Raw genomic sequence first — 9,262 nt, forward strand, 5'->3', positions numbered from 1 at the left:
TGACCAGTGGTAGTGTAGAGAGACAGTGCTAGTAGTAGTAGTAGTGAACAGCGGTAGTGCAGAGAGACAACGCTAGTAGTAGTAGTGACCAGTGGTAGTGTAGAGAGACAGTGCTAGTAGTAGTAGTAGTGAACAGCGGTAGTGCAGAGAGACAACGCTAGTAGTAGTAGTGACCAGTGGTAGTGTAGAGAGACAGTGCTAGTAGTAGTAGTAGTGACCAGCGGTAGTGCAGAGAGACAACGCTAGTAGTAGTAGTGACCTGTGGTAGTGTAGAGAAGACCAGTGGTAGTGTAGAGAAGACCAGTGGTAGTGTAGAGAAGGCCAGTGGTAGTGTAGAGAAGACCAGTGGTAGTGTAGAGAAGACCAGTGGTAGTGGAGAGAAGACCAGTGGTAGTGTAGAGAAGACCAGTGGTAGTGTAGAGAAGACCAGTGGTAGTGTAGAGAAGACCAGTGGTAGTGTAGAGAAGACCAGTGGTAGTGTAGAGAAGACCAGTGGTAGTGTAGAGAAGACCAGTGGTAGTGTAGAGAAGACCAGTGGTAGTGTAGAGAAGACCAGTGGCAGTGTAGAGAAGACCAGTGGTAGTGTAGAGAAGACCAGTGGTAGTGTAGAGAAGACCAGTGGTAGTGTAGAGAAGGCCAGTGGTAGTGTAGAGAAGACCAGTGGTATTATAGAGAAGACCAGCGGTAGTGTAGAGAAGACCAGTGGTGGTGTAGAGAAGACCAGCGGTAGTGTAGAGAAGACCAGTGGCAGTGTAGAGGGACAGAGCTAGTAGTAGCAGTGACTAGTGATAGTGTAGAGAGACAGTGCTAGTAGTAGTAGTAGTGACCAGTGGTAGTGTAGAGAGACAGTGCTAGTAGTAGTAGTAGTGACCAGTGGTAGTGTAGAGAGACAGTGCTAGTAGTAGTAGTGACCAGTGGTAGTGTAGAGAGACAGTGCTAGTAGTAGTAGTGACCAATGGTAGTGTAGAGAGACAGTGCTAGTGGTAGTAGAGACCAGTGGTAGTGTAGAGAGACAGTGCTAGTAGTAGTAGTGACCAATGGTAGTGTAGAGAGACAGTGCTAGTGGTAGTAGAGACCAGTGGTAGTGTAGAGAGACAGTGCTAGTAGTAGTAGTGACCAGTGGTAGTGTAGAGAGACAGTGCTAGTAGTAGTAGAGACCAGTAGTAGTGTAGAGAGACAGTGCTAGTAGTAGTAGTGACCAGTGGTAGTGTAGAGAGACAGTGCTAGTAGTAGTAGTAGTGGTAGTGACCAGTGGTAGTGTAGGGAGACAGTGCTAGCAGTCATAGAGACGAGTGATAGTGTAAAGAAACAGGGCTAGTAGTAGTAGTAGTGACCAGTGGTAGTGTAGAGAGACAGTGCTTGTAGTAGTAGTAGTAGTAGTGACCAGTGGTAGTGTAGAGAGACAGTGCTAGCAGTCATAGAGACCAGTGATAGCGTAAAGAAACAGGGCTAGTAGTAGTAGTAGTGACCAGTGGTAGTATAGAGGTATTGATGTAGAGTATTAAAGAGACGAAATTGTGATTAGGGAAGAGAAAGAGAGCTAGAAGAACTGAACAGTAAAAGTAAGAACAGAAAGAGAGAGAGAGAGAGAGAGAGAGAGAGAGAGAGAGAGAGAGAGAGAGAGAGAGACCTAGACGGAATGACTGAGGATGCAGCCTCTGGCAGACAAGAGAAGTGACTTGATCCTGTCTCTGATAAGGTCAGTCTCCTCCCTGCTGAAGGTCTTGCCGTGAGGCTGACAAGGTTTCTCTCGTTGCTGCTCCATACAGTCCAGGAACTCCTGTGAGGGAAGACACACGGGTCACTTGTGGGTACACACTGCAGGAGAGGCGGAAAGTCATGTAGTAGGTAACATTGGATGAAGGGGCGCACATTGTCTCTTGGGTCACACTTCAGAGGAAAAATAATGCAAAGAACACTTGGACTGCATGGATTGTGTGAAGTAGGTTTTGGCTAGTTCAGTGCTTGGACATCTATAAGACATGTGTCTGAGTGTTACACGGGAGTGAGGGGGAACAAGTTTGTTACTTTCATGAGTACACTTGGGGTCAGGGGTGTGAGAAATGTAACATTCGTAAAGGATTCAGTGAAAGTGCTTACCTGGAAGTGAATTTTGAAAGTGTATAGTCATATCTGCTCTTGGAATGTCTGCTCTCTGAATGTCCGCCCTCTGAAGGTCTGCCCTCTGAAGGTCTGCCCTCTGAAGGTCTGCCCTCTAAAGGTCTGCCCTCTGAAGGTCTGCTCTCTGAATGTCTGCCCTCTGAATGTCTGCTCTCTGAAGGTCTGCCTCTCAATGTCTGCCCTCTGAATGTCTACCCTCTGAATGTCTACCCTCTAAATGTCTGCTCTCTGAATGTCTGCCCTCTGAAAGTCTGCTCTTGTAATGTCTGCTCTCGGAATGTCTGCTCTCTGAATGCCTGCCCTCTGAATGTCTGTCTTCTGAATGTCTGCCCTCCAAATGTCTGCTCTCTGAATGTCTGCTCTCTGAAAGTCTGCTCCTGTAATGTCTGCTGTCTGAATGTCTGCCCTCCGAATGTCTGCCCTCTGAATGTCTGTCCTGTGAAAGTCTGCTCTCTGAATGTCTGCTCTCTGAATGTCTGCTCTCTGAATGTCTGCCCTCTGAATGTCTCCCCTCTAAATGTCTGCTCTCCGGAAGTCTGCTCTCGGAATGTTTGCTCTCTGAATGCCTGCCCTCTGAATGTCTGTCTTCTGAATGTCTGCCCTCTAAATGTCTGCTCTCTGAATGTCTGCTCTCTGAATGTCTGCCCTCTGAATGTCTGCCCTCTATATGTCTGCTCTCTGAATGTCTGCCCTCTGAAAGTCTGCTCGTGTAATGTCTGCTCTGAATGCCTGCCCTCTGAATGTCTGTCTTCTGAATGTCTGCCCTCTGAATGTCTGTCTTTTGAATGTCTGCCCTCTAAATGTCTGCTCTCTGAATGTCTGCTCTTTGAATGTCTGCCCTCTGAAAGTGTGCTCTTGGAATGTCTGCTCTCTGAATGTCTGCCCTCTGAAAGTGTGCTCTTGGAATGTCTGCCCTCTAAATGTCTGCTCTTGGAATGTTGGCTCTCTGAAAGTCTGCTCTTGGAATGTCTGTCCTCTGAAAGTCTGCTCTCTGAATGTCTGCTCTCGGAATGCCTGCCCTCTGAAAGTCTGCTCTTTGAATGTCTGCCCTCTAAATGTCTGCTCTTGTAATGTCTGCTCTCTGAATGCCTGCCCTCTGAATGTCTGTCTTCTGAATGTCTGCCCTCTGAATGTCTGTCTTCTGAATGTCTGCCCTCTAAATGTCTGCTCTCTGAATGTCTGCTCTTTGAATGTCTGTCCTCTGAAAGTCTGCTCTCTGAATGTCTGCTCTCTGAATGTCTGCCCTCTGAAAGTGTGCTCTTGGAACGTCTGCCCTCTAAATGTCTGCTCTTGGAATGTCTGCTCTCTGAATGTTTGCCCTCTGAATGTCTGTCTTCTGAATGTCTGCTCTCTGAATGCCTGCCCTCTGAAAGTCTGCTCTTTGAATGTCTGCCCTCTAAATGTCTGCTCTTGGAATGTCTGCTCTCTGAATGTTTGCCCTCTGAATGTCTGCTCTCTGAATGTCTGCCCTCTGAAAGTCTGCGCTTGGAATGTCTGCCCTCTCAATGTCTGCTCTCTGAATGTATGCCCTCTCAATGTCTGCCCTCTGAAGGTCTTCTCTCGGAATGTCTGCCTCTGAATGTCTGCCCACTAAATGTCTGCTCTCTGAATGTCTGCCCTCTGAATGTCTGTTCTCTGAAAGTCTGCTCTCGGAATGTCTGCCTCTGAATGTCTGCCCTCTAAATGTCTGATCTCTGAATGTCTGCCTCTGAATGTCTGTCCTCTAAATGTCTGCTCTCTGAAAGTCTGCTCTCAGAATGTCTGCTCTCGGAGTGTCTGCCCTCTGAATGTCTGCCTTCTGAATGTCTGCTCTCTGAATGTCTGTCCTCTGAATGTCTGCTTTGTGAATGCCTGCTCTCTGAATGCCTGCTCTCTGAATGTCTGCTCTCTGAATCTCTGCTCTCTGAATGTCTGCTCTCGGAATGTCTGCTTTCGGAATGTCTGCCCTGTGAATGTCTGCTCACTGAATGTCTGTTCTCGGAATGTCTGCTCTTTGAATGTCTGATCTCTGAATGTCTTCTCTCAGATTGTCTGCTCTCTGAATGCCTACCCTCCGAATGTCTGCTCTCTGAATGTCTGTTCACTGAATGTCTGCACTCTGAATGTCTGCCCTCTCAATGTCTGTCCTCTGAAAGTCTGCTCTCTGAATGTTTGCTCTCTGAAGATCTTCCCTCTGAATGTCCGCTCTCTGAATGTCTACTCTCTGAATGTCTGCTCTCGGAATGACTGCTCTCTGAATGTCTGCCCTCTGAATCTCTGCTCTTGTAATGTCTGCTCTCTGAATGTCTGCTCTCTGAATGTCTGCTCACTGAATGTCTGCACTCTGAATGTCTGCCCTCTGAATGTCTGCTCTCTGAAAGTCTGCTCTCTGAATGCTTGCTTTCTGAAGATCTTCCCTCTGAATGTCTGCTCTCTGAATGTCTGCCCTCTGAAAGGCTACCCTCCGAAGGTCTTCTCTTTGAATGAATGCCCTCCGAAGATCTGCCTCTGAATGTCTGAACTCTGAATGTTTGCTCTCTGAATGTCTGCCCTCTGAATGTCTATTCTCAGAAAGACTGCTCTCGGATTGTCTGTTCTCTAAATGTCTGCCCTCTGAAGGTCTGCCTCTGCATGCTTGCTCTCTGAATGTCTGCCTTCTGAATGTCTGCCCTCTAAATGTCTGCTTTCTGAATGTCTGCCCTCTCAATGTCTGTTCTCAGAAAGACTGCTCTCGGATTGTCTGTTCTCTAAATGTCTGCCCTCTGAAGGTCTGCCTCTGTATGCTTGCTCTCTGAATGTCTGCCTTCTGAATGTCTGCCATCTAAATGTCTGCTCTCTGAATGTCTGCCCTCTCAATGTCTGTTCTCAGAAAGACTGCTCTCGGATTGTCTGTTCTCTAAATGTCTGCCCTCTGAAGGTCTGCCTCTGTATGTTTGCTCTCTGAATGTCTGCCTTCTGAATGTCTGCCCTCTAAATGTCTGCTCTCTGAATGTCTGCCCTCTCAATGTCTGCTCTCTCAATGTCTGCTTTCTGAATGCCTGTTCTTTGAATATCTTCCCTCTGAATATCTGCTCTCTGAATGTTTGCTCTCTGAATGTCTGCCCTCTGAATGTCTGCTCTCTGAAAGTCTGCTCTCGGATTGTCTACTCTCTAAATGTCTGCCCTCTGAAGGTCTGCCTCTGTATGTTTGCTCTCTGAATGTCTGCCTTCTGAATGTCTGCCCTCTAAATGTCTGCTCTCTGAATGTCTGCCCTCTAAATGTCTGCTCTCTGAATGTCTGCCCTCTAAATGTCTGCTCTCTGAATGTCTGCTCTCTGAATGTCTGGCCTCTGAATGTCTGTCCTCTGAAAGTTTGCTCTCTGAATGTCTGCTCTCTGAATGTCTGCCATCTAAAAGTCTGCTCTTAGAATGTATGCTCTCTGAATGTCTGCCCTCTGAATGTCTGATCTCTGAATGTCTGCTCCATGAATGTCTGCTCTCTGAATGTCTACCCTCTGAATGTCTGCCCTCTAAATGTCTGCTCTCTGAATGTCTGCTCTCTGAATGTCTACCCTCTGAATGTCTGCCCTCTAAATGTCTGCTCTCTGAATGTCTGCCCTCTGAAAGTCTGCTCTTGTAATGTCTTCTCTCTGAATGTCTGCTCTCTGAATGTCTGCTCTCTGAATGTCTGCCCTCTGAATGTCTGCCCTCTGAATGTCTGCTCTCCGAAAGTCTGCTCTCGGAATGTCTGCTCTTTGAATGGCTGCCCTCTGAATGTCTGTCTTCTGAATGTCTGCCCTCTAAATGTCTGCTCTCTGAATGCCTGCTCTCTGAATGTCTACCCTCTGAATGTCTGCCCTCTAAATATCTGCTCTCTGAATGTCTGCCCTCTGAAAGTCTGCTCTTGAAATGTCTTCTCTCTGAATGTCTGCCCTCTGAATGTCTGTCCTCTGAAAGTCTGCTCTCTGAATGTCTGCTCTCTGAATGTCTGCCCTCTAAAAGTCTGTTCTTGGAATGTCTGCTCTCTGAATGTCTGCCCTCTGAATGTCTGCCCTCTGAATGTCTGCCCTCTGAATGTCTGTCCTCTATATGTCTGCTCTCTGAATGTCTGCCCTCTGAATGTCTGTCTTCTGAATGTCTCCCCTCTGAATGTCTGTCTTTTGAATGTCTGCACTCTAAATGTCTGCTCTCTGAATGTCTGCTCTTTGAATGTCTGTCCTCTGAAAGTCTGCCCTCTAAATGTCTGCTCTTGTAATGACTGCTCTCTGAATGCCTGCCCTCTGAATGTCTGTCTTCTGAATGTCTCCCCTCTGAATGTCTGTCTTCTGAATGTCTGCCCTCTAAATGTCTGCTCTCTGAATGTCTGCTCTTTGAATGTCTGCCCTCTGAAAGTCTGCTCTCTGAATATCTGCTCTCTGAATGCCTGCCCTCTGAAAGTCTGCCCTTTGAATTTCTGCCCTCTAAATGTCTGCTCTTGGAATGTCTGCTCTCTGAATGTTTGCCCTCTGAATGTCTGCTCTCTGAATGTCTGCCCTCTGAAAGTCTGCTCTTGGAATGTCTGCTCTCTGAATGTCTGCCCTCTGAATGTCTGTTCTCTCAAAGTCTGCTCTCGGAATGTCTGCCTCTTAATGTCTGCCCTCTAAATGTCTGCTCTCTGAATGTCTGCCCTCTGAATGTCTGTCCTCTAAATGTCTGCTCTCTGAAAGTCTGCTCTCAGAATGTCTGCTCTCGGAATGTCTGCCCTCTGAATGTCTGCCTACTGAATGTCTGCTCTCTGAATGTCTGCTTTCGGAATGTCTGCTCTCGGAATGTCTGCTCTCGGAATGTGTGCTCTTTGAATGTCTGATCTCTGAATGTCTTCTCTCAGATTGCCTGCTCTCTGAATGCCTACCCTCTGAATGTCTGCTCTCTGAATGTCTGCTCACTGAATGTTTGCACTCTGAATGTCTGCCCTCTGAAAGTCTGCTCTCTGAATGTTTGCTCTCTGAAGATCTTCCCTCTGAATGTCTGCTCTCTGAATGTCTGCTCTCTGAATGTCTGCGCTCTGAATGTCCGCTCTCGGAATGTCTACTCTCTGAATGTCTGCTCTCGGAATGACTGCTCTCTGAATGTCTGCCCTCTGAATGTCTGTCCTCTGAAAGTCTGCTCTCTGAATGTTTGCTCTCTGAAGATCTTCCCTCTGAATGTCTGCTCTCTGAATGTCTGCGCTCTGAATGTCCGCTCTCGGAATGTCTACTCTCTGAATGTCTGCTCTCGGAATGACTGCTCTCTGAAGGTCTGCCCTCTGAATCTCTGCTCCTGGAATATCTGGTCTCTGAATGTCTGCCCTCTGAATGTCTGTCCTCTGAAAGTCTGCTCTCTGAATGCTTGCTCTCTGAAGATCTTCCCTCTGAATGTCTGCTCTCTGAATGTCTGCCCTCTGAAAGTCTACCCTCGGAAGGTCTGCTCTTTGAATGAATGCCCTCCGAAGATCTGCCTCTGAATATCTGCACTCTGAATGTTTGCTCTCTGAATGTCTGCCCTCTGAATGTCTGTTCTCAGAAAGACTCCTCTCGGATTGTCTGTTCTCTAAATGTCTGCCCTCTGAAGGTCTGCCTCTGTATGTTTGCTCTCTGAATGTCTGCCTTCTGAATGTCTGCCCTCTAAATGTCTGCTCTCTGAATGTCTGCCCTCTCAATGTCTGCCCTCTCAATGTCTGCTTTCTGAATGCCTGCTCTTTGAATATCTTCCCTCTGAATGTCTGCTCTCTGAATGCTTGCTCTCTGAATGTCTGCCCTCTGAATGTCTGCTCTCTGAAAGTCTGCTCTCGGACTGTCTGCTCTCTGAATGTCTGCCCTGTGAAGGTGTGCCTTCTGAATGTCTGCTCTCTGAAAGTCTGCTCTCGGATTGTCTGCTCTCTAAATGTCTGCCCTCTGATGGTCTGCCTCTGTATGTTTGCTCTCTGAATGTCTGCCTTCTGAATGTCTGCCCTCTAAATGTCTGCTCTCTGAACGTCTGCCCTCTCAATGTCTGGCCTCTCAATGTCTGCCTTCTCAATGTCTGCTATCTGAATGCCTGCTCTTTGAATATCTTCCCTCTTAATGTCTGCTCTCTGAATGTCTGCTCTCAGAATGTACACCTTCTGAATGTTTGCTCTCTGATTGCCTGCTCTCTAAATGTCTACTCTCTGAATGTCTGCTCTCGGAATGTACACCTTCTGAATGTTTGCTCTCGGAATGACTGCTCTCTGAATATCTGCCCTCTGCATATCTGCTCTCGGAATGTCTGCTCTCTGAATGTCTGCTCTCTGAATGTCTGTTATGGCAGAATTTATTTTATGGGACATAACTGTCTTATAGTGATACCTTTCCTATTGGCAGATGATCTCTCTGTATATCACCGTGCACTGATGGAAGGTATTAATTGTATCACCATGCACTGACAGAAGGTGGTAATTGTATCACCATGCACTGATGGAAGGTATTAATTGTATTACCATGCACTGATGGAAGGTATTAATTGTATCAGCATGCACTGACAGAAGGTGGTCATTGTATCACCATGCACTGATGGAAGGTATTAATTGTATCAGCATGCACTGATGGAAGGTATTAATTGTATCAGCATGCACTGATGGAAGGTATTAATTGTATCAGCATGCACTGATAGAAGGTGGTAATTGTATCACCATGTACTGATTGAAGGTTTTAATTGTATTACCATGCACTGATGGAAGGTATTAATTGTATCACCATGTACTTATTGAAGGTTTTAATTGTATTACCATGCACTGATGGAAGGTTTTAATTGTATCACCATGTACTGATTGAAGGTTTTAATTGTATTACCATGCACTGATGGAAGGTATTAATTGTATCACCATGTACTTATTGAAGGTATTAATTGTATCAGCATGCACTGATGGAAGGTATTAATTGTATCAGCATGCACTGACAGAAGGTGGTAATTGTATCACCATGCACTGATGGAAGGTATTAATTGTATTACCATGCACTGATGGAAGGTATTAATTGTATCACCATGCACTGATGGAAGGTATTAATTGTATCACCATGCCCTGATGGTAGGTGGAAATTGTGATCACCATGCGCTGATTGAAGGTATTAACTGTATTACCATGCACTGATGGAAGGCATTAATTGTATCACCATGCACTGATGGAAGGTATTAATTGTATCACCAT

The 9,262-nt window shown here is 46.3% G+C and overlaps 1 protein-coding gene across 1 annotated transcript in view; it reads right to left on the minus strand.

Moving 5' to 3' along the window:
- Window positions 1-375: 375 nt before the first annotated feature.
- The window catches only part of LOC128686615 (uncharacterized), a 212,043-nt gene continuing 203,156 nt past the window's right edge, over window positions 376-9,262 (minus strand). Inside the window, exon 7 of the mRNA XM_053773566.2 lies at window positions 376-1,780. Within this exon, the coding sequence (XP_053629541.2) occupies window positions 1,631-1,780 (150 nt within the window). The 3' untranslated portion in view covers window positions 376-1,630. The remainder of the gene's footprint in view (window positions 1,781-9,262) is intronic.

The sequence above is a fragment of the Cherax quadricarinatus genome, chromosome 12 (assembly GCF_038502225.1).
Source record: "Cherax quadricarinatus isolate ZL_2023a chromosome 12, ASM3850222v1, whole genome shotgun sequence".
Taxonomy (NCBI): Eukaryota; Metazoa; Arthropoda; class Malacostraca; order Decapoda; family Parastacidae; genus Cherax; species Cherax quadricarinatus.